We start from the raw sequence: 25875 nt of genomic DNA on the forward strand, positions 1-25875 counted from the left end.
GTGTTTTTATTTTTTAAACTTTTTCTTAAGAGGTGTGCATATTTTTAAAATTCTTTTGTTTTTGTTTTATTTTTTTTTCTAATCTTACCCTCTTTTTTAACTGCTGGTTTCTGATTAGGTTTTGATGTTTTGTCGAATACTGTTGATAAATAAAGAGATCATAAAGTTTAAGTCTCTCTCTCTCTCTAATTTGTCTTCAGGACAACATTTTAAACCTGAGAAAACCTCAAATTTTTGATACACGGATGTCCTCAAATTATATTTTATCTTTTTAAAGGTAAGCAAGAAATTCATGCTTATTGCTATAGCACCTTTTAAATATATCTAAGTATAAAACCTATAAAACGTACATTTAATCTCTAACAAGCTAAACTTTTACAATATTAGAATAATGTTAATAACAATAATAATAACAACAACACTTTATTTGCCTCTAAAACAATGTATTTGTCTAATCTGTTTTTTTTTTTTTTTTTTTTTTTTTTTTTTTATGGAAATCACTTTGTGACACTTTCTCTTAAAATCAATAGAAGACTACAGTTTGTCTCCATACAGAGAAAACACACAAGTGTGTGTAGGTGTATTTTAGTTAACAGCCACTATAAATGTGTGTCTGTGTTGTATTTGCACCAGAGACTCAGACAAAGACCAAAATGTTTTCAAATAATATATTATTGCTCATTGCCAGAATGAATCCCATACAATAAATTAAAGCGAAAATGCATGAAACTTTAAATAGACCATTTAAGTTGAAGTACATTTATTTTACATACACATGTACTGTAAATCTGTCTAGATTTACAGCTTAATACATAGTGCTGCTGGATGCAGCTTGTCTGTCTGTAGGTAGCCAGCCGTTCTGAGCATGCTCAGTGCACAGTAGTAGATCTGAGAGAACCTCAGCTCGAACATACACTTCATATTTCCACTCTTTTATCACACATAACAATGAATAGTGAAATTACTGAATGAAACTGTCCTTATTTACTCAATTCATAGCTAAATAGAACAATGGGCAATGACAGAATAATAAACATCACACAGGAATTACATCTTCTCAGAGTTGGGCATACATACAGTCCCTCCTCGGAAGCCACTGTTAAGTGTGACTGCCCTAATTTGCATCAAAACCAGCATAAACACACTCATCTGATTCATTCCTTCATGTCTAGTGTCTTGATGTGGTCATGCTAGATGGATATCCTCCATCGTGCTCCTTCATTTTGAGATGACATGCAAGAAAAAGGTCACTCTGTGAGGTCTTTGGTGTGAGTGCATGTCAAAGTCTACAAGCTCCTTAAAATCTCTTGTAGTCCAGCAGCATACCAGAGAAATTGGCATTTCGCATCTTTAGTGTATCCTTGTACACATAAGCTACACCGTTTCAACCCTAGTTTGAAAAGGGTCTCTCTTAGATGCAAAGCTCTTTAACAACAGAACTCTGTAATAAATAAACAGCTTTTCCTGGAGTTAGATTGTCATCTTTGTCAGGATACCTCGACGACCTCCATGCTGCCAGAGAAACTGGACTGCTTGCCCAGCTTCCCAAATTCCTCGCCGCTTTGAGTTGTGTTAATAATCTCTTCGAACTCCATCTGGCAGCTGCGGCGCTTGTACTTCGTGTCCACTTGTGATACACTGCACACTACTGCTTTCCCGTCCTCGAGCCAACGGTGTCTTTGAAAGTCCAGCGGCTCTGGCGTTTTGTCCCTGGGTTTGGAGTTGCCAGCTTGGCCACTGCAACTGTAAGCCGTGCCGGCAGGACCGCTGCCAAAGTGCACGGAGCTCCCCGTTCCAGATGGTGTCAAATTAGTGCCCAAGAACCAAGGGCAGTCACCCGTGGGTGTGATTGGGGTGGTGGCTTCATTCGAGCCTCTATGCATGGTCCAAGAAGCAGATGTACCCAGCGGCAAGCTGAGGATAGAAGGCACCTCAAAGTTGGTCTTGCAAATGGGATCCTGGGGTCTTGGCCCACAGTTGCCCTGCTTCAGTTGGAGGGAAAGAGTTAACCTCTCCAAGCCACCATTTTCCCACCTCTCACTTCGCTGGCTCATCCTGGACTTGCTAGTCATATCAGTACACTGTGACTCCGTAGGGCTAGGGTGGTTCATCGTTGAAGGGTACTTGCATACCCCGTTGCTATTCTTTAGACTGTCAAGCCTGCAGAGTTTGGGCATATTTTCCAAATCCGATGAGGAGTTGGGAGAAGACTGCTGGTTTTGGTTCGACGAGTAGACAGACTTGATGTCAAGGGAGAAGGAGCACTTGAGCCGTTTGGTTTGAAGGATTTGGTCGGTGGACAGGTGAAGGGAGCTTAGGTCTTTCTGCAGCGAGGTAGGTGATGGAGGCTTTAGGGTGATCTCTGAAGCTTGTGGAGTCCGCTGGTCGCAGCGATCGCTCTCCATCTTTCGGACCTCTGCTACCTCTTTACTCGGCTTCCCTGCTAACCTCATAGGGTCACAGGGTAGACCCTTCATCTGCAAGCCTCTCTCGAACTCCAGCAGCTGACCCAAGAAATTGAAGTTTGGAGATATTGATGGCCGACGGTCCTTCACAAACCTACAAGAATGTTAGACATGAACAAATTCAATTGGATGCCAAAATTCATAGAACTTGGTCTAGGCTTGGTCTGTCAGTCCATAGAGCATCTGAACATCCAAAGAGCTGCAGTTACCTGTAGGCATCATCTGAAGACAGGCACATAGTTTTCATGATGTAAGCAATGGCAATGGTTGCTGAGCGGGATATGCCAGCCAAGCAGTGGACGATGACTCTGCAGTTTGCCACCTTGGCTTTGTCTGTGGACAGAGAGAATAGCAAACCAGTCAAAAGCAGTTCCACTGTTAAACTGCACACCAAGCATGAGGTCATCTCACTCGCCCACCTCGAACGCTGACATCACTCATACCTCCCTCAAAAGCTGGTGCACAGATGGCTCAGGTTAACCAAGCTCCTAAACTCACAGATTTCTACCGTCTTACAAGCTTGCTTCTAGAATAGTCCACTGTCCATTCAGCAAACCACAGAGTCTGATGTTCTTACCTATGAACTCGTTGGTTTTTTCCAGCCAAGGAAGCAGCTTCTCGCAGTAGCTGTCGTTGATGGGAATGCGCATGAAGTGGTTGTCGCTGATGAAGTCAGGTTTGGGGCAGGTGTTGCTGGCATTGAGAACATACGTGATTCCATTCTGAGTCATCAGTTCCTGTGAAAAGATGGAAGTTTTTGAAGAAATTCGTACAAACAGACCACTCCCAAAGAAGATAGAACTGGGATTTGGGGGGGTCAAAATTTTCCTTGATCAGATTCCGGTTGTATCAGTTAGTCTGTGACGCATGCTAAAGCTATTGTAAATGAGAAATATGTAGAGAGATAATCTGTCAAAAAAAAAGTAATAAAAAAATGCTTTGATGGTGAGTCTCTAACATTTAAGTCAACCCAACATCAACGAAAGTATTTCCCCGGAATGCATTCAGCTGCCTGTTATCTAAGTAAGTGATGAGATACACTACAATTCAGTTGTTCCAAGCTATGCACAAACACCCTCCAGGTAAAAGAAAACTATTTCTGGTTATCTGATCATGCCTCATGAATATGTTATGTCTTCACCTCGGGAATTATTGAGTGCTAGAAACTGAAAGAATTTATTTGATGTGACGATATTCAAGGGGTCTGTATGCAATAATTATACAACTTATTTTTTTATATTTTATTTTAATTCTTGAGGTCCACCAACCTTGTTGAGGACGTCTCTCTGGGAGCCCAAGTACAGGTGGGGCAGGATGCGGGTGAGGCAGATGTTGGCCACGGGTAAACAGGGTTGAGACAGGCTGAGAGGAGGAAGAGTGGCTGGTTTACTCTCACACAGCTCAGGAAAACAGGAAGAGAAAGCTGCAAAGCCACCTGAAAGCATACAGAGCAGAAGAGAACTGTTTTAGGATGAATATGTTCGGATATGATTCACGCAGAGACCATAAAATATCGTGTGTACGCACATTGTTCCTACAAACTCAATTACTCACAGTAAGAATGGAATAATTGTAACAATGAAGGGGGTTTCCAAACATCCTAACCGACTGAATTACACATGAACCCCAAACACTAACTCCACAGGGGCCAAGAAGCCCTTCCGCCACAGCAGAAACATCCTGTCGTTTCAATTCTTGCACCAGAATATTATCCAGTACACTTAGTGTACAGTGGATGAGCCTCCGCCAGGATGAAGAAATCTTTTGTGGTATTGTTTTTACACTCTCTGAACCCATGTTTGGTCTTTTTCACCCAAGCAAGCCAGTTTGCAGTGTTGGGGAGCAACTCATTACATTATAAAAGTAATCAAATGTAATCAGATAACTTTAAAATAAAAAAATTAACTAGTTGTACATCACAAGCAGGGTAAACCTATTACATTTCCAAACCAACACTATAGCATGAGCTGGCGCATCGGTCGACACTACTGCTGGATTGCAAGAGTGGCTAAGCTCCTCTTTAAAAAGGAAATGAGAAAAGCAATGGTCTGCATGTGTCTGGTTCTCCGGTCTCCTGCTTCCTGCATGATCTCATCTTCTCTCCCTGTGACCAGCATCACACAGCGGGAACACTGACACCCAACCAGAGCGCTCACCCGACCCACGGTCTCACACACTTTCATGGTCAATGATTCCAGCTTCTAAAGGCCCCTTTACACCGAGGACCACGAATATAATGATATACATAAGACATAGTTTTAAAGGATAGTGAGTCTGCTGTATAACGATCATGGCACAGAGGAATGATATTGTTAAAGCTACTTTCAGAAAGATTTTATGCACAATAAAAACACTGACAACCAATCAGAAACCATCCTGATTTAAAGAGCTCAAGCACTCAAAGCAGCAGATGACAAAACTGCTGCTTAAGCTTATAATACAAAGAACGTCATTGTGCATTGCTGTGGATACTGATATAGTTGTGTTCTTGGTGCAAATGGGACTTTAGTCTGAGTCTAGTAGAGAAATGTAAGCGTTTTATTGCTAATGACCCCCAACAAGCAATATTATGGAGTTTTGGATGTTAAATACCAGTGCGCTAAAATAAAAATAAAAAATGATACAATGTCATAAATCATTTAAATTAAATTTTTGTATAACACTTTTAAATATATTCTACACAATAAATATAATTCCAAAGCACACTGACACAAAGTTATACACATCTATAAAACTCATATAATATACGTGATTAAAATTGTTTGCATAAAAGTATAAAAACAATTAAAAATGTGACCTTCTTAACACTTACCCACCCATTTACTGGCCTCAGTATTATTTATGTATTACTTTGTATGTTTGGACCATGCACACTATTTTAACATTTTCTATGCAATGCATTGTTCCAGATTTGGCCAGTGGCTTAATTCAATCTGCAACTATTCTTGGATCCCTAATGAAGAAGAAAGGAACTGCTGATTTGGAATCAGTCCTCGCTCATCTAAACATCTGAGACATGACACCTCAGACGGGGCAATGACATCATCACTCTGAATTAGTGTTACAGGAACATGCAAGCTGGAAACTGTTACGAAACAGGGAGAGATTGAGAAACAAAATAGCTACAGAAGAAGCAAAACATTTGTAAACAGGCAGTAAAAGCAGATGAGCTCATCTGCATGAAGTAATGCATGTGACTGGAGAAAGCAATTATTCATCCTTCATCCGATTCAACATTTACTAACCCAGTTCACAGCAGAGAAAGAGTTCTGACCTTTCAGTGTGATGATCACATGACATCACTCGGCAAGGCCATTCGATACGTAATGTGAGTCAAACCAAACAAACCTGTTTAAAATACCTCTTTGAGTGAGTCACAAATGACATCATTGCCCACTCTTGTCACGGAAAGAAGTGTCAGTGTTACTCGATTCACACCGGTGTAACCCCAGGCCACTGACTTCATGCCAAGAGTTCACCAAACTACCAGGAAGCTGTTTCAAGCCACTCACTCCGTCAGTTTTGACTTCATAAAAACGCGAGCTAAATATTCAAATCAGCTGCATGCTTTGTTTTAAAGCAGCGCCTGGCCCTTTAAGGCCCAGCTCAAGGGCTGTCTGTTTCCAGCTATTAAAAGCCGCCGCCAAGCAGGATGACATCATCGCTCAGCACACGGGTGGCCAACGGGCCGTCTCTGCTCACATATGCACCCCAGAGGTTTTGACTTGCACCCGGTGCTCGGACATGCTCTGACACGAGGTTTTAACATCCCACGACTGAGTAGCCTGTTTTATGACATCACAAGCCAAAGTGAAATCAGTCTCCGGGCCGTGCAGAAGAAGAAAAGCATGACAGAGAAATAGGAGGCGAGCAGACGTTGCATTGACTGAATTAGTGCAGACCTGGTTGGCTGACATTCCACAGGCATGATGTCAGCGTGTCCTACTGCGGACAGACAGCTGGAGCCAATCCGCTCTGAGGGATGCATGACATGTGGCTCGCAGAGATAAAAATGACTTCATTATTGATTTTAGTGTAGGTTTAACACACATTCTGTGTTCCAAGCAACCATCGTGTTTTGCATGAATTGCAAAACTTTCAGAAAGTGCATGCATTGAAAAATCTGATTTGGGTGTTAGTGCAATACATGCAGTCACATTTAAACTGCAAAAAATTAATAATAAAATACAGAAATAAATACACACATACATTCATAAATTATAACCAATATAGAATTATAGACAAAAATAAAATAACATATATATTTTTTTAAGTTTAATAATCTTGGTTTTGCATATATGAATAATGCAGTATATACATTTACCAATATTTGTGTCATTTTCCAGTGTGATTTTTTTATATTTTAAATGTTACATTTACTTGAGAAGCAAAACGACTGTAGAAGTCTTGTTTACTGAGAAACGGATCAAAATTAAGTCAGTTCAGGAACAAATGAACAGTTAAAACAAGACCAAATATACGAAAAAATGTCTCTTTTGGCAGATATTTGTTCTTGTTTTAAGCATAAACTCGCTTCATTTTGATCCGTTTCTAAGAAAACAGGACTTCTTAAGTCACCGTGCATCTCCATTAAATGAATTTTGATTTAATAATGCTTAGTTTTTTGTACTAAAAACAAGACAAACACTGAAAAAGAACAGCAGTGAGCTTCAAGTGACTTAGTAACTTAGTGGCAAGATCCACAACAATGTGATTTGGTTTTCCTGAACATCTGGTTTGAAATAATACAGCTTCTGAATTAAGAGTTAGGAAAAAAGCAGCGTAGATCCCCTCTCTGGTGAGCACAGAGATCTCAATGATATCAGTCCCCAAAAATATCCTGAGCGCTCCACATGGTGCGCAGGAGTTACACTTACAGGCTGGAGTATAACAATCCCCACTGAGAGTTTATACTGGCGTGATCCTAATATAGTTGTCTAATAAACCTGGCTTTTTTTCTCCCTTTCGTAAGTTGCTTTGGATAAATGCATTTTGTTTTGTGCAGATTGTATTTTTTTATAGAAACAAAAGCAGAGTTGCATCTGCGCTTTTTGAAATGAAATCATAAATGAACAATGTGTATTATGTGAGTGTGTGAGGACTAAAGACAGATCTGTAGTATTTAGGACTTTGCTTAGCTGGAGCTTACAACAAGACTGCTATATTTGTCAAAGAGGACATGATACTCCAGCAAGTTCAGGCACATTCAGATTGATGGAATGACACAATGTCATATTTCAGATCTCATAATACTGATGTTCTGCTGTTGATGTCAGCGCACCATACATCGAAGGCAGTTAAAATCTGCATAAAAACAGTGTTGCAAATCTCCACCTGAACTTTTGTCCTGCAATGTCCCTAAATCAGATATGTGAGAGAAGATGCTGCACTGAAACAGATGGCATTACCTCATCATTTGGGAAGAGGTCCTTAAATATCAGACATGTAAGACCCAAAGGTTTCATTTGAAATATTTATCAATATTTATCAATATTGAAAACTCAAATACTATTCATAAAACATTGAAGACAGTTTCTATTTCCTCTTATACAGTAAACAAACAAACCCGTTTTATAACGTACTTAAAAAAATACGTTTTTATTGTTGATGTTTATTTTAAATAATATTCCATTTAAGTATAATACTTATTTGATTTTAAGTATATCAAATTAAACTAAACTTTTAATTATATATATATATATATATATATATATATATATATATATATATATATATATATATATAATTTAAATGATAATCTTGTTTGCCTTCACTTTCACTTTGCTCATAATAAACAATGCATTCGATCTTTTGTTTATTCAAATTAAGTCAAAGATTGAAACTCACGATATCAGGTAACTAAAAATCGACTGCACCCCCCCGAAGCAACTTGTCATCAATGTCCAAACATAAGAAGCAGGTCAGAGAGATGCAATAACACAGAGTGAAAGAGACATACACTTGCATATATGCATACATACTGTAAAGCAATGATGCACCCAGCCTGATACACTTCCCCTAACAGAGTGGCAAGGTATACAAATAATAAAAAATAAAAAAATGAAATGGAAATAAATCACGCAAGTGCATGCAAAATCCATCCGTGTATCTAAATCCCCCACGCGCACGCTCAGTGTCCAGCTCACCTCTCAGATCTCGCCCTTCCTTGATGCGCCTCACGCGCATCTTCAGCCTCATCTCGCTCTCGTGCATGTCTGTCCACAGCGGAGGAGGGATCACCAGGTCAACGCGCAGAAGACCTCCACAGTCCCCTCGGAGCTCAGACGAGCGCTGGACACGGATCACAGGAGGAGATGTTTCATCTGGCGCGTCTCTTCGCTTCTGACTCTGGCTCTGCGCGCTCCTGCTCTCTATTGTTGAGCCTCCTCCCTCTCGCGCGCCCGCGCTCCCTCCCGTCTGTGAATGAGCGAGCGCACTGGCTGTGCTCTACTGGGGCCTGTGTTCAGTAATAGCTCATGTGTAAGGCATGCAACCACATTCCTGACTCATCACACAACTATGCGGCCACCGATGGGGAAGAGCGTCTCGGTGCGCGCAGTCTGTGTGTTTGCAATCAACAAACGAGCCCCAGTTGCTTTCGAGTGACCCTTCTGCTTACTATACAGTCATCGCCGTTTCTTATGTAGCTCATCATCACGTGCATGATCTGTGTCCTGTCACTGGGAAGTCCGTGTTGACTGATTGCGCTTCAACAGAAGAACAGTTTGTCCTGGAATCAATCGGCGTCAATCACGGATGACGTCATCCATCAATCATTAGCCGTTAATCATGTGAAATCATATCATGATGAGATAGATGGAGCCAATCCAATATATGTGACCAAAAAACCAGTCATAAGGGTCAAAAAAAAAAAAAAAAAAAAAAACGAAATATTGAGAAAATCGCATTGAATGTTATCCTAATGAAGACCTTAGCAATGCATATTATTAATAAAAAATAAAGCTTTGATATATTTATGGTAGGACATAAAAAAAAAAAAAAAATCTTAACGGAACATGATCTTTACATAAAAGAAAAATATATAATATTGACCCATTCAATGTATTGTTGGCTATTACTACAAATAGCTATAGCTGTGCTAATTATGACTGCTTTTTGTGCTGCATTTTCTCTATGACAGATGCATATGTGAAAACCCATAAAGTGCTAAAAGTTAAATGGTGTTTTTTTTTTTTTTTTTTTTTTTGGTCAAATAAAGTTTTTTGTCATATAATGGCCATTGATCATCCATGCTGTCATCATGATGGAAGAGATAGAATCTGTGACAGATGCATGGCAACATACTGAAAGTGTTAAAAACCTGGTTAAACTGCAGCATAAAAAAGGTTAAATGCCAATCAATCTACTTCCTCATGATGTCAGTATGGATGAATCCATTATTTGTCTATTTCTCTACAACAGATGCATATGTAAAAATACCTAAAGTGCTACAAACTTTGCAGAATATTGATGCAAATAAAATCTTGGCAAAGTTTCACAGAACAAAAAACAAAACAAAACAAAAAAAAAAAACAAGCAAAAATATTAAAACATCATGATAAAATAGTGAGAAGCCATTAAGTGTCCATTTATATACTGTATATATGAGCAGTGTTTAGAAAGTTTCTTTTAAAAACAATGCATTATATTGTATTACTTTCTTAAAACTAACTCATTGTGTTAGTACTTGATATGGAAAGTAATGCATTACGTTACTTATGTGTTACTTTTTCTCATCTGGGCTTGGCTTGCTTGTCGGTTTGCAAAAGCCATTTTACACCAAAAGTGAAATAAATACATCTCAGCCTAAAGGAAATGTAAATGTATTTGTGTAGTTGAATTGGATTGTTGAAGATCAGCAGCAAAGACATTGCTACAGAAAATGTTTGTGTCCTTTAATATTGAATTATTGCAGGTTTGCATCATATTCTGAGCATTTGAGTGTTTTTGTTCCTTTTGAGGAACACTGAATCAGTTTTTGTGCGAGTGAGAAATTAACTACAAGTGATAATACCTTCGTTAAACTGCAGCATAAAGGTGCAATCCCATTAGCTAAATGTAGCACACAAAAAAAGCTCATTGTTAATTGTTGATGATATAGTGATGTATGAAGTCACTTTCAAACTAGACTTCTGTTGCTCGGTGTGCTGAGTTTGGTGAACAACTTAAAACTGTTGTGAAAATTCCCTGAATAGTGGCTTAATGTGACTGAGCCTTAACAAGCGATAGTTCATGCCAAAACTAGAATTCTTTCATCATTTACTCATCTTTATTTGATGTCAAAAGAAGATATTATTATTATTATTATACAGTAAAAGTCAATGTTATCCAAAGTTGCTTGGTTACCAAAATTCTTCAAAATATCTTCTTTTTCGTTCCTCCTATAGGTTTGGATCGACACAAAGGTGAATAAATGATGACAGAACGATGTGTTGTGGCTGGACTGTCCCTTTAAGTGTTGTTTGTTTGTTGTTTACTGAGACGTGGTTCTGGCGTCTCTCTGTCGGCTGGCTGCGGTGGAGCAGGGACATGTTTCAGGGTTGCACAGATCAGAGGAACTGGAGAAATCAAATTAGGAGCCGGCGGGTTCATGTACCAGTTTTAATTGAGGGGCTTTTCGCTGACCGCCCTGCACGTTTCTGTGTGTCCATAGTTGTGTGTGTGTGTGTGTGTGTGTGTGTTTGTGTGTGTGACTGCAGTGCTGTAAATAGGTGTGCGAGTAACGTTGCTATTTCTGTACGTGGAGGTGAAGGGAATATACTACATCTTTAACGAAGGAACAGCAACACTGACTGCTGAGTGACTGACAGAGATCTTACACACACACACACACACACACACACTCACACACACATGCTTTTGCATACAATTATAAACTGATCTAAGAATGAGAAAATTGCAGAATTGTGGGAGCACTTGGTGCTAATTCTCTCTCTCTCTCTCTCTCTGTCTCTCTCTCTCTCTCTCACACACACACACACACACACACACACAAGCAATATGTGCTGCCCAGCAACAGAGGACAATAATAAATAAATAAATAAATAAAAAACTGTCACGTGATTTTTTTTCTTTTTTCTTTTTTTTTTTGCAAAATGTAGTAGCTGTGAGAAGCACTAGATGGCAGTAGACTAACATGACACAGTCTCCCTGAGAGCTGCTCTCCTGGAGTCTCTGGCTGTGTTCAGAATGGAGAACTAGCTCACTGCATACTGAATACTGAATACTGCACAGGACATGCTGTCTTTCTATGCATTTGTTCATATTGTCAAACAGAACACATAAGCAGTAATAAATGTAAAAAAAAAAAGAGATCTAATGCTGTCAGCGTTGCTTCATGGGCAGCTGTTTATCTCTCAATAAATAAATCTATAACATCAGAAATATCACTGTTGAATGTGAACTAAACTGTATAAAGTACAATGCTTTGATGCCTAATTTGATTTTAAAACAAGTAATTTGGGTTTCTAGGGTTTAATTTTCCATATATTTAAACTAAAATAATCAGCTGTCAGACATAACATAGGACAGCAGATAATAATAATAATAATAATAATAATAATAATAATAATAATAATAATAATAATAATAATATGCACACACACACACACACACACACACACACACACACACACATTATAATGTTATGATGCACAATTTCACTGATTTTTTTTTCAACTATTATGATGTAATCTTTCACTACATAATATACTAACAATTCTATATATAAAAAGAAGAGAGAAAAAAAAAAAAAAAAAACTCTGATCATACACATGCAGCTCTATTAGTTCTCTGCACATCAAGCGAAGCCGTTTAACTCCAAGCAAGCGTCTTCAGGTGGGATGATCGGGTTTGTTTCTCTGATGTATACAGGAGATGTGGGAAGGAAAGGGTGGAAGGGTGAAGGGAAATAAATCACACATTCTTGCACAGTGAGCTAACCTCGGGACATCGTTGCATGCTTTTGCCAAAGACACAGACTTTACGCCACCCACCAGGTCTGATGAGGGCCTTTATTTTAGTCTTCTGAAACATTACACAGATTTAGACCAGAATGTCTGCAGAGCGTCAGAATTCCCAACGAAGAGCGTGCAATTTCCAGCTAAAAGCACGTCAGAGGCGAGAACATGTTTGAAGAAGATGTGTGTGTAAATCATGTGAGCGGCTTCTCACCTCTCTCTCTCTCTCTCTCTCTCTCTCATGCATGCATTTGTGCATTACTGGTAAAAACCAAATTTCTCAAGATATCATAACAAAATTTCTGACATAATTTCTCAAACAATAACCTTAAAATATTTGAGCCATTACAATGCATCATTCAGGTAATTAAAACACATCAACATATTTGTGACCCAGGACCTCAAAACCAGTCAAAACAGTATTTTATATTTTTAATTTTTAGTGAGATTTATACATTAACCGAAAGCTGATTAAATAAGTTTTCCATTGATGTAGGATGGGACAATATTTGGCTGACTACAACTATCTAAAATCTGGAAAGGCAAAAAATAAATAAATAAATAAATAAATAAATAAATAAATATTATATATATATATATATATATATATATATATATATATATATATATATATATATATATATATATATATATATATATATATATATATATATATATATATATATATATATATATATATATATATAAAATTAAAAATCAATCAAAAAATGTAATAAATAAATAAAATTCTAAATATTGGGAAAATCATCTTTAAAGTTGTCCAAATGAAGTTTTTAGCAATGCATATTACTAATTAAAAATTAAGTTTACAGGTAGGAAATTTACAAAATATCTTAACGGAAAATGATCTTTACTTAAAATCTTAATGATTTTTAGCTTAAAAGAAAAATAGTTTTGACCCATGCCGTACAATCATAGACAGTAAAAGAAATGGACACAGCGACTCCATTGGAACTCAATTGAGACAAATGAAGCCCAGTTTTAGCGTTTTTTAGCACTTCCGTTTCTGACGCGCAGACTCAAACGAAGCTTGACGACGTCAGCAACCTGTCTGCCAGATGTAAATCTTCTAAGCGGCTGTGCGTGAAAACTGCCATCGTTAATCTTGCAGAGACGGCGAGCTTGAGCGGGGAGTTCTTTGGCGTGAGTGAGCAGGAGTAAGTATTCTGATTAATTATTTTGTATAGTATTTTAAAATGTAACGCCAGTACGCCATATTAAGTTAATTGCCTGCGAGCTTCTCCTCCTGTCTGTACGGTAATGCGACAGAGAACCGAGTGGTTATGACGCAATCGTTAGCCTATTTTTTACAAAAACTGTTTATACGGGGCCATAATGTAACATAGAAGGTAATGGAGCCCTTTATACATTTTCGTGTATCTTTAGAAATAAATAATGGACAAACTGAGTCTTTAAACGCCTCAGATGTAAAGTTATTCGCTGTCAAAGTTACGCCAAAATGAATGGGAGTCAATGGGAATGCTAACGCAAGTGAAGTTCTGCTAAAAGATGGCAGCCCCCACCCGACTTCAACTTCCGGTCGAGTTCCTTGCCCCTTGCGTACAATACACTCCAAACTGTTACTCGACCTGTAAATAGAAGAGAGTTTGTGAGAAATGTGCACTACAGCTCCCCTTGTGGCAAAGATGCGTGCATGCATTGTATAATAAAAAATGCATTGGCCACCCAACACTCTTTATGTCATTGACTTCCATTCATATCCATGCAAATTCACGGAGACGCAAGCTCATGCAAATGTCACTGTGATCCAAAGTTCAAGTCTGGTGAAGTCTGAGCTGTGAATTTGCCTTGTCTTGAGAGCAATATAAGTCTTGAGAGCAATATAAAAAATGCACTTACTCTAAAGCTGCAGGTTGTCAGAAGCGCAGGGAAGTGGAGTGTACTGCACATGTTTAACATTTTGTATTCATCAGTATTTTAGATGTTGAATGTACTGTATGCAAAATAAAATCAAGGCTTTGAAAGTTTGCAACATAAATGCAACATCACAGATTAATATACAGAAAGTGCTGGCATTCACATATATCTGGGGACTTATAGACACACAGAGGCATGTGTTTCACACTCACTGGCCTACATTACCCTGCAGAACTGGGGTCTGTACACTATCATTCACAGTGGGGTGGAAATATGGCTCGGGTGCCCTTCATTTATTTAGTCATTTGAGAAGCATGCCCTGCTTCAAACAAGAGCCGAACATAAATATGCTTTAAACAAATGACGACTTTATGGCTGTTATTTAAATCACAATGTTTACAGAGCTCTCATCACGCTCACATTTGTGCGCTGAAGAAAATGTGTAGCAGAACAGTCTGGAAACAGAGGAGTGTAAGCGTTCGTGATGTTTAGAGAAGATGAATAGGTCCAGTCACAGAGAGCTTGCATGTGTGTGGACGGCCTGTTACTCAGAGAAACAAACACAGCGTCTAATAGCTGTGATAAAGACCGCGGTCCTCTGACGGGAACTAAGCTCTCTTTCTGATGCAATGGAAAAAATGAAGAAGAAGAAGAAGAAAAAAAAATCCTAAATAAAAGATTAAGCCAAAACACCGCAGAAATACTACAAATATTTGCTCACAAAACTGGACAACAGCTATCCTTCTTCATCAGATTTGGAGAAATGCACCATTGCATCAGTGTCTCATCAATGGATGCTCTGCAGCGAATGGGTGCCGTCAGAATGAGAGTCTGATAAAAACATCCCAATAATCCACAGCACTCCAGTCCATCATTGAACATCTGGAGAAGACACAAGATGAAACACATCCATCATGACGGCACCCATTCACTGCAGAATTTCCAATTTTGGGTGAACTATTCCTTTATATATGGTAAACATGGACACGACAGCATGCCTTTTTCGACACTAGCTCTCTCTTCCTCCTCGCTGGTTACAGCAGCTCTTCTGTAAACTCAGGTTCTCTCTCGTTGTGTGTCGTGTCTCTTCAGCTGTTCCTGAGGATGGTAAGAGAGTGTGTGTGTGTGTGTGTGTGTGTGTGTGTGTTGCCCAGGCCACTGCTGTGATTAAAACACCGGGTTGAACTGTGAATGTCAACAGATGCGCTGCTGTTTCAGGACGAGGAGAGAGATTGACTTACACACGTCTCATGATGAGGTCTCCACAGTTCAACACCTTTACAGAGATCTCCATATCATAATGAACATACTGCTGAGATAGATTTAACTGATATATTCAACACGGGCAACTATCAAATACTAAAACCACTGGAAATGTAAAGACATGGAATGCATAGTGTCAAAAATGAAGGTTTTAGTAATTGTGTTTGTGCTTTTGTCATTTTTATTTGTTTTCTTTCTTTTTTATGTATAGTTTTTAATGGATTTTATTTTAGTTTCAGTAGTTTAAAACAAGGTAAACTAAATGAAAATGAGAAATAATGCCTTGACAACTGAAATTATATACAAACATTAATTTAGTTAGTTAACTATTATTGCCATGCATAATGAAATACTGAATAACTGAAAAACAAACAGTTGTTAATTGCTTCATGCGTTTTGTTTAAGTTTTAGTTAACTATCATAACCTTGATTAAAACAAAATGATTGTCCTAAAAAAATTAATGAACTAAATAAAAGGCAACATTTCTAATTTTAAATGAATTTAACTTAAAGTGCTAAAACCAATTTACATTAAATAGACATTAAATATAATAATAAGGTGATATATACTTTTAACATACAGTACATACATTTTCTAGGTAGATGACAATATTTAACATATTTAAGTATATTTGCAGCAATAATTATGTAATTATGTGTCATAAGATTCATTTTTAAAAGGTTTCTTATATTATATTTCTTATGTTTTTACTTCACATGACTATATAGTTCATATTTAACATATGCACATATATTACATTTACATATAGAAGTCTAAACAGATCACACAAGGACTATTTGATTTTATAAGACTGAAAGCAGAATTATTGTTCTTTTCACATGGGAAATAATTGGGGACTTTCTTGAAGTTTAAGTCTTTCTTTTTATTTTTTCAGTGCTGAAAAAACTTTCTATCCCAGTTTAATCTGCAGAGAAACTATAAGTCATTAGTTTCCATCTCAGAAAGTGCTTGTATTTATACTGCATTGCAGCAAAACCCACAGATTTGAGACAGAGAGAATAAAACATATATGACGAGAATATGTGAATTATATACATATTTCAAAATCATAAAACATAGGTTTGTTTTCAAATACTTAATAAATGTTAACTGCATGCATAAATAGATTATTAAATGCATGCATAAATGAATGAAAAACACAAATTGCATTGCAGCAACATCCACAGACTTCAGAACAACCCTGAAAGAACCCAAACCAAACTTCCTAAGGTAAGACTAATACATGAGGAGATTATTTGAGTGTAGACAAAGTGTTAATCCTTGAGCAAACTCATTAGCAGCACATTAGAGCCGAGCGCTCAGCATTTATACGGGTGTGCTCCAGTTGGCATCGTGCCTCTGGTTACGTGTTCCTCTGAAGTGTGTGCCAGCCACAGGATGAGAAGGTTATAATGAAGCAAAGCGCTGGGTAAATGGGCCAAAGATGACAGAAGAGGACATGGACACACTTTCTTCTGCAGGGTTAGTGGAAGAAGTGAGTTCAGCCGTACTGGGAGGGAGGAACGGCTGTGGTCTGGAGGAAGTGACACGGTGGCCCAGTTCTTCTGAGGCTCCAGGAAACTGAACAACACCAACACCAAACAACACAGTGACGCCAAGAGGCTTGCATATGTGCCCAACCGTTACTAAACGCAGAAAACTCCAGCAGTGCAAAGACCAGTCATTTTGCATTCATTTAACTTTCCTGGAATAGAAAGAAAGAAAGAAAGAAAGAAAGAAAGAAAGAAAGAAAGAAAGAAAGAAAGAAAGAAAATGATGCATGCATAAAGAAATCAATATTTAAATTGTTGGACCATATGGTACATGTATAAACTCAGGTCCATGTTAAAAGTGATGTTACTGTTCATCTTTTCTTTTACTCACATTTTAGCTCTTTTGATATTCAGTTCAACCTTAAAAAATAATTTCCCCCAATGTCCCAATTAATGTGGGGTGACATTAACTAAAGAAAGAAGGAAATAATAAAAAAAAATATATATATATATTTTTTTGTTTAATTGTTTTTCTTACAACAGTAAATAAAATACAACAATAAAACAGCATAATGCATTAAAAATAAATACAAAATAAAACAAAATAAAGTAAAATAAAATAAAATAAAATAAAATAAAATAAAATAAAATAAAATAAAATAAAATAAAATAAAATAAAACCTTTATTGTTTATGTTTGCTCAAATTAGAATCAAAAGAAATAAAATAAACGTGTTAAAAAATAAATGCATGCATGATGCATCAGTAAATAAATGAATTGATATTCCAGTCGCGCTCATGGTAGCGCGTGACGGGGGCAGTGTGTAAGCTCAGTATAACACTAGTGGACTCCTGCCCTCTTCTGGCTGTTTACCGCCACTGCACCGCACAGCGCGGGTAAATAAGCTGCAGCAGAAATCACTTTCTGGCCAATTAAGGTCAGACCCTATTAGCATGTGTCGAGAGAGATGGAGCAGGAATGAAAGGGACTCCCACGGCCTATAAAGAGCAGCACTTTAACTGAACCTCCTCCAGGCAGACGAGAGACGAGCTCCAAACAAACTCATCTGATCATCTGTAATCAAGTCATCAACTCCCTTCCTAATGAACAGAGTCCCTGTGGCCTTCCCACAATCCCACACTGAGAGCAGCTCCTCTCACATTTCTATCTTCCCCATATTTCACAGTCTCTCGCTCTCTTTTCGCCTACTCTTTAATTTTTATTGCTGTCACTTTTCTCTCTCTCTGATTCACTTGCTCTCTATCTCTCTTTTATCTCCATCACTTCTTCTGCTGTTACTACCCATTGTGTCTTACTGTCCCTCTCTCTAGTTTCTCCCCTTCTGTTTCCCAGGAAGCTCGGCAGATGATGCACACTCTTACAGCTCGTGAAAGGAACCCCATGCTTCACAGACTCAAGCTGTGGAGGAAAAGAAGAGACACTAGGAAACGAAACAAGATGAAGTGAATTGGAAGCGATCGGGTTTCGTGATATATCTGCAGAACCCCACAGTCACACTGCTGTGAGATATACTGTAATTATGAGATACATAACATACAGTGTTGAAGAAGACAAGATATGATCTTTCTATGCAACAATGCATTCATCAAGTCAAGTGCAAATCAAAAATAGTGCATTTACTGTTAAGAAATACATCAATGCATTTTAATGCATAGATCAGTGTAATAAAGACATTTTTTAATAGGATTTATAATATAAAGGATCCTGAAATAAATGTATCACAGTTTCCACAAATATTGTTTTAACATTAAATTAAATGTATAGTCAAAGAGAAAATATAGAAGTACAAGTTTAGACTGTAAAATGCATGCATGCATAAACTAACAGATAAACATACATCAATTCCAAATGCACCAATGTCAAATGCACAAAGAAACAAATAAATGAAAAGCAATGAGTAAATAATAGATTAACAAAAGCGTTTCCATTCTACTAGTGCCATTACATGTTATTGCATGGAATTTAATTATCTAGAAAAGATAAAGTATGGGAGTTTTAAGAAGTTTGAGGGTCCAGGAGTTTGTTTCTGAATCTGCTGCTGTGAGATCCGGAGGAGAGAAGGACAACAGACTGGCGCTCGGATCTTCTGTGTGTCTGGAGAAAATTCTGAGAAAATAAAGGTGCTGATGTGCTCATTTCACCAGGACAAAGGTCCATGAGACATCCTCCGAGGATGCTGAGGAACCTAAAAACTGTGATTTCTGTGAGTCTTTTTGAGTTCAGGTTATTTTCATTTGTCAGTTGTGGTCTGGCCCAGTGAGATATTACTATACACTGATATTATTATTAATATTACTATTACTACTACTATTATTGTTATAATTATAAACACAGAGTTCTGGCATGAAACTCTAGATGGCGCAGTTCAATAGGTCTAACTCAATCTGACCTGATGACATCATCATCACATGGCACAGCTTATTGGTTCTCTCCTCTATAGGTAGCCTATGAGCTCAATACTCAATATTAAAATACATGGCTCATGTTTGCTGTAGCAGTCTGCAGCTTGCTTCAGAAACCCTCCACCTTCCCCAGCTCCACCTGTATAGATCTGCTACGATGTATGCTGGGAGTTATTTCATGTATGTTATATTTGCAGCAGAAATATTTCATACATCATCTTTTTAGTAAAAAAAGTAAAAAATAAAAAACACACAAAAAAAACAAACTATATATATATATATATATATATATATATATATATATATATATATATATATATATATATATATATATATATATGCAGTACAGACCAACAGTTTGGAAACATGACTATTTTTAATGTTTTTGAAAGAAGTTTCTTCTGCTCATCAAGCCTGCATTTATTTGATCAAAAATACAGAAAAAAACAGTAATATTGTGAAATATTATTACAACTTAAAATAATAGTTTTCTATTTGAATATACTTTAAAAACATAATTTATTCCTGTGATTCAAAGCAGAATTTTCAGCATCATTCCTCCAGCCTTCAGTGTCACAAGTAACATCAGTCGATCACATGATCATTTAGAAATCATTCTAATATTCTGATTTATCATGAGTGTTGGAAACAGTTCTGCTGTCTAATATATTTGATCAATAAAACGTTAAAAAGAACTGCATTTATTCAAGATAAAAATAAAATTCTAATAATATATATTCTAATAATATATTTTTAATTTACTATCAATTTTTTTACTATGAAATTTACTATTTTTATCAATTAAACACATACTTGCTGAATAAAAGTATTGATTTTATATAAAAAAAAGAAATTAATTACTCTAAATAAAAATGATATACACCAGTAGTGTATATTGTTATTATAAAATATTTATATTTTGAAAACATAGCTTTTTTTTAATTATTATTCATCAAAGTATCCTAAAAAAGTATCACATTTTCTGAAAAAAATATTAAGCAGCAGAACTGTTTCCAATTAGAATGATTTCTAAAGGATCATGTGATAATGATCCTAAAAATTCAGCTTTGCATCACAGAAATAAATGATCATTTAAAGTATAATACATTTAAAAACAGTTATTTTAAATTGTAATAATATATCACAATATTACTGTTTATTTTCTGTATTTTTGATCAAATAAATGCAGGCTTGATGAGCAGAAGAAACTTCTTTCAAAAACATGAAAATAGTAATGTTTCAAAACTTTTGGTCTCTACTGTATATATATATATATATATATATATATATATATATATATATATATATATATATATATATATATATATATATATATGGCACATATTTTAAACATGTTTGACCATTTGTACACAGTCTTATGAAATAAATAAATGTTAGAAAGCAATAGAGGTTGCATGCACACTGTGCACAGCTTGTATCTCATTGTTTAATTACAGCTCAGAAGCTGGAGATTTGATGGATCGATTCTCTTATTTCTCTGATCCTAATCTTACCTCTGGTACCTTTCCACATGTTCATTTTCCTCTGTCTGTAGAAAAACACCCAAAGGCTGTTGTGTCTCATAAATTACAGCGTGGTGAAGTCCCAGCCTCATTATTGTGTGACCGGCTGTAGTATCTGCAGCATCCCATGCCACGACCGTTTCAAAGAGAAGGCCTCAAAGTTAAAACAAACCGACAGAATGTTTGAGTCATGCAAAGAAGCAGATATATGAGACATCTTACAAAAGCCGGAAGCACAAAAAAGTCTTTATCAACAACTAATGTCAGAGCGGGTTGTAAAGGTCACACATTCATCAGGAACAGGCCTGCTGGTCTGAGCTGTCAAAAAGCTTCTGCCAGAGCCAGGGGAACGGTTCTCTGCCACCCGCACAAAACCTTATTATAAAGCAACGTTCTCTGACATTTCCCTGTATCTTATTTCCGTCTGTGAAGAGATGCCTCTGGATGATTCAGATCATTTTGATAGATGTAGGGAAGTTTGCAGGCTCATGTGAATCATTCGTCCCCAGTAACACTGACGCACCTTCCATGCGCTTCTATCAGTGACGTCTTCATACAAAACAGTATGTAATACACATAGAAGACAAAAATACACTCTTTTTTTACAAAAATGCTAACCAAAAATGTATAACTTCCTGTAAATAAATAAGTGCATTAAATGCATAAATCAGTGCATGAATGAGCAAATAAATAGTGCTTTTATAAATAAATAAATCTTATTACATGAACAATAACAATTTACTGTACACTAAACACTTCACTTACAGATAGCAACAAACTTGTCTCTCTTCTTCCTTTCATGGCAAAAACACTCAAAAGTGTTGATTTTTAACCAGGTATCATTGTTTCCTTCACAGAACAACAAACTGGATGCTTAACAATAAGGTTTCAGGAGTGGACATTCAACTTAGACTGTGCTACTGTCAGTCACTGAAGCCTTGCGGATTGCAAAAGCTGATTTCAAATAATCGGTTCTTATTCTGCTGGATCTTTTTGCTGCTTTTGACACTGTTAATCATCAAATCACTGGGCATCACAGGGATTCCACTTCACTGATTTGAATCTTATCTCTCTGGTAGTTCTTTCAGTGTGGCTTGGGGAGGGGAGGTATCCAAAGCACATCAACCGGTCACTGGGATTCCTCAAGGATCAGTTCTTGGACCCCTCCTGTTCTCCATATACACTGCATTACTGCACATGAATTCAACTACTGTATCATTGCTATGTTGATGACACACAGCTCTATCTTTCATTTCAACAATATGATCCAACAGTAGCTGCACGGATCTCAGGCTGCCTGGCGGACATCTCGGCATGGATGAAAGAATATCACTTACAGCTCAACCTGGCCGAGACTGAGCTTCTTGTCTTTCCTGCCACTCCCACTCTACAGTGGGATTTCTCCATCCAGCTAGGCTCTTCTACAATTTCCCCATCAACTTCGGTCAGAAATCTTGGTGTAATGACCAGCTGACCTTCAAAGACCACATTGCAAAGACTGCTCAATCTTGCAGGTTTGCATTGCACAACATCAGAAAGATCAGGCCCTTTATAGGAGTCTCTATTGTGACAACATCTTTATGCTGTGTGAAATCTGTTATATTGTTTTTGTGATATGCAATCTGATATTATTTTGCATTCTCAAATCTGTAAGCTTATACAAATCTGCCTTTTTTCTGTTTCAAGTGAGGCAAATCCACATCAGTCATACATTCAACCAGCCATCGCAAATCAACACATGCATATAAACACTTTGAGTGGTGTGTTAGTGTACAGCACAGTGGATGTTGGATGCCTCTTCTTTTATATTTGATTTATTTGCATGGGTATGGGGCGCTCTGGTGTAAATGCAAATGGAAGACATTAGTTGTGTGTGTGAAAGTCATGACATTTGCCAAGTATGGTGACAAATACTCAGGATTGGAGGATATTCAAGTGCACACACACAGCAGTGAGAAGTGAACACACCCCTGAAGCAGTGGTCAGCTATAGATCCAGCGCACGGGGAGCAACTGGGGGTTCCAAGTCCTACTCTCTAAATATTAAGCCACAGCTGCCCCTTCCATGTGTGGCTGTATAATTTAACCTCTCTCTCATGTGCTTGTGATGTTTGGCTGATGAAGTTCAGATGCATTAATGCAGGTTTGTCAGGCCTCTCTAGAGACTTCAAAACTTTTTGCACTTGATTCCCACAAACTACAGTATTTTGACCTTCAGAAAATGCTGTCAAATAAATAAATACATAAAGAATATAAATAAACAACAACAAACACACTAGAGGCTATTTAATCGTAAAACATGTTCAGAAATAAATGCAATGTCTCTCTAGGGACTCGTTTCATCTCCTGCAAAAGACGGATGATTAATATGACATAATACATGATTGCTGTAGGCAATGTTGACTGTGAAATCTGCTCATTTGGTTTTTGTATTTGTTTCTTTTTGTCTCCGTTAGGACGAATGTGTTCATTGCTATTAGTATGTGTTGCAAACAACAAACTCAAAAAGGACCAGCAGCTGTGAGACGGATGGGGAAATGCTGATTGTTGTCCTCGCCATCTGATGGCATCCATACACTGTGCTGTAAGCTTTGAGACACACACACACATACACACACACACACACACACAAACACACACACACATTGTTAAAATGTGAAAAGTAAATGTGCATTTAGCTGACACCATGATGTGTTGATTTATGTACAGTGACCAAACGTGCCATTTTCCCAGGACACGTCCTGGTCAGGATTTCTATATTGCCTAAAATATCCAGGTTTTGACTTTGGTTTCCCATTTTCATACTTAATGAAGGTAATGATCGTTTGACCAATAACATGCAGACATTGTACGTAATCGATCAATCATGGTGCTTGAGTAGCTGGGATCTAGAACGGTCAAAGCGATGCAAATACGTGGACATATTATATATTTTGACTTGAATCAGCACGGAGTATACCGATCCGTGTATGACATCAAAAAACTGTGAGAGTGATTCAAAAGTACAAGAAATTGTTTGCTGTCTAGAGCTCTCATGGTACTTTGTCATACAACAATTGGTCTGCACAGTGCAAACAAAGCCAAAATGTGGCTATTTCAGGCAAAAAAGAAATCCTGACAGGACGTGTCCTGGGAAAATGGCACATTTGGTCACCCTTGATATATGGGTTATTTCAAGTGATCCTTAGATGAGAAGTTTCAATGGACTGTGATAAAATATATTGTGTAGATTATTTATGATTATTATTATTATTTAAAAATGCATTAGATTATATGATTATGACTGACTCGGCGTCAGGGATGCATTGGCTTCCAGGCTGTGAGCATGTAAAAATATGCTATAAATATAGAAATCTAAACACACCCTCTTATAGCAATTAACTGATCCATCAGCTCTGTAGATCAAGTGAAGTCAAGTCAAATCTGTTTTATTGTCAATTATTCCACATGTACAGTTTGTTTGTTTTGTTTTGTTTGAGTGTTTAGTCTGCATGTCTCATGAGTTAATATGAACAGGAGTGGAACTCTGTACAAGCCTAGAGTGGCTTCGTTCCCTCCTTGCATAGTTTTGTACTTGTACTAAACATGTGCTAAACAAAATAAATAAAAAATAAATAAATAAAATAAATAAAATAAATACATACATACAGATAACTGAAATTGTGTTACTCTCAGACCCTTGGTGCATACAGATAACACCATTAGTAAAACATTAAATACAGATAAAATATAAAGTATAACTATACAAATATACAAATAGGTCATGTAAAAAGAAAGATAAGTAAAGCATCACAAAGCACATGACAGACAGAGTGCAAACCAGTAAAGTAAACAGTGCAGATATAATGATTTTAGTGCATAGAGCTTATTCAGTTTGATTAAAGTGTCAAAAATCTCAGAGAGCAGTTCTTAATTTAAACTGACAGAAGAGGTAGTTGAATGAGGTGGGTTAAATGCTGAGTGAGGTAGTGAGCAGACCAGTGCTGTACAAAGTGTCCCAGTGTGTTAGTTGGAGCCTTTGTGGTTGAGGTTCAGAGTTCAGTGATGCAGGGGGAGAGAGGGGAGGAGTTTCAGCTTCCTGACAGCCTGATGAAGACTGAAAAAGCTGTGTGACGGGTGTGTGGAATCACCTTTACGGGTGAGACGGGTTCTGTAAATGTCCTGGAGGGAGGGGAGAGAGACACCAATGATCTTCTCAGCTGCTCTCACTATGCGTTCCAGAGTCTTTCGGCAGGATGTGTTGCAGGCGCCGTGCCACACAGTGATGTAGCTTGTCAGGACACTCTTAATGGTGTGTCTGTAGAAGGTGTACATGATGGGGGGTGGGGCTCTGGCTCTTCTCAGTTTGCGGAGGAAGTAGAGACGCTGCTGTGATTTCTTGGCCAGTGCTGCTGTGTTTTCAGTCCAGGAGAGGTCCTCTGTGATGTGCACACCCAGGAACTTGGTGCTGCTCACTCTCTCCACAGTCGCACCGTTGATGGTCAGAGGAACGTGCTCAGTGTGTGCTCTCCTGAAGTCTACAACAATCTCCTTCATCTTCTCCACGTTCAGAGAGAGACTGTTGTCACTGCACCACCCGGCCAGGCGGCTCACCTCGCTCCTGTAGTTTGTCTCATCTTTGTTGCTAATGAGACCCACCACAGTCGTGTCATCTGCAAACTTAATAAAGAGGTTGGAGCTGTGTGACGGTGTGCAGTCGTGGGTCAGCAGAGTGAAGAGGAGGGGGCTCAGCACACATCCTTGGGGGTCCCCAGTGTTCAGTGTGATGGTGCTGGATGTGTTGCTGCCCACCCGTACTGCCTGAGGTCTTCCAGTCAGAAAGTCCAACAGCCAGTTGCACAGCGAAGTGT

General features: G+C 37.7%; 1 protein-coding gene across 1 annotated transcript; it reads right to left on the reverse strand.

The window, feature by feature from the left end:
* Positions 1 to 654: 654 nt before the first annotated feature.
* On the reverse strand, positions 655 to 9218 carry LOC127977911 (dual specificity protein phosphatase 8-like). Its single transcript, XM_052583135.1, has 5 exons — positions 8612 to 9218; positions 3734 to 3900; positions 3043 to 3202; positions 2675 to 2798; positions 655 to 2559 (listed from the first exon to the last, which is right to left on the reverse strand). Exons 1-5 carry the CDS (start codon positions 8676 to 8678, stop codon positions 1488 to 1490), a joined length of 1590 nt encoding a protein of 529 aa, XP_052439095.1. The 5' UTR covers positions 8679 to 9218; the 3' UTR covers positions 655 to 1487.
* Positions 9219 to 25875: the final 16657 nt, after the last annotated feature.

The sequence above is a fragment of the Carassius gibelio genome, chromosome B18 (genome assembly GCF_023724105.1).
Source record: "Carassius gibelio isolate Cgi1373 ecotype wild population from Czech Republic chromosome B18, carGib1.2-hapl.c, whole genome shotgun sequence".
Classification (NCBI taxonomy): domain Eukaryota; kingdom Metazoa; phylum Chordata; class Actinopteri; order Cypriniformes; family Cyprinidae; genus Carassius; species Carassius gibelio.

Coding starts and splice junctions, on each gene's coding strand:
- LOC127977911 (XM_052583135.1), bottom strand. CDS start 8,678: ATGCACGAGAGCGAGATGAGGCTGAAGATGCGCGTGAGGCGCATCAAG. Junction 3,901..8,611: donor GGAAGGGCGAGATCTGAGAG/GTGAGCTGGACA, acceptor GTATGCTTTCAG/GTGGCTTTGCAGCTTTCTCT. Junction 3,203..3,733: donor AGAGAGACGTCCTCAACAAG/GTTGGTGGACCT, acceptor ATCTTTTCACAG/GAACTGATGACTCAGAATGG.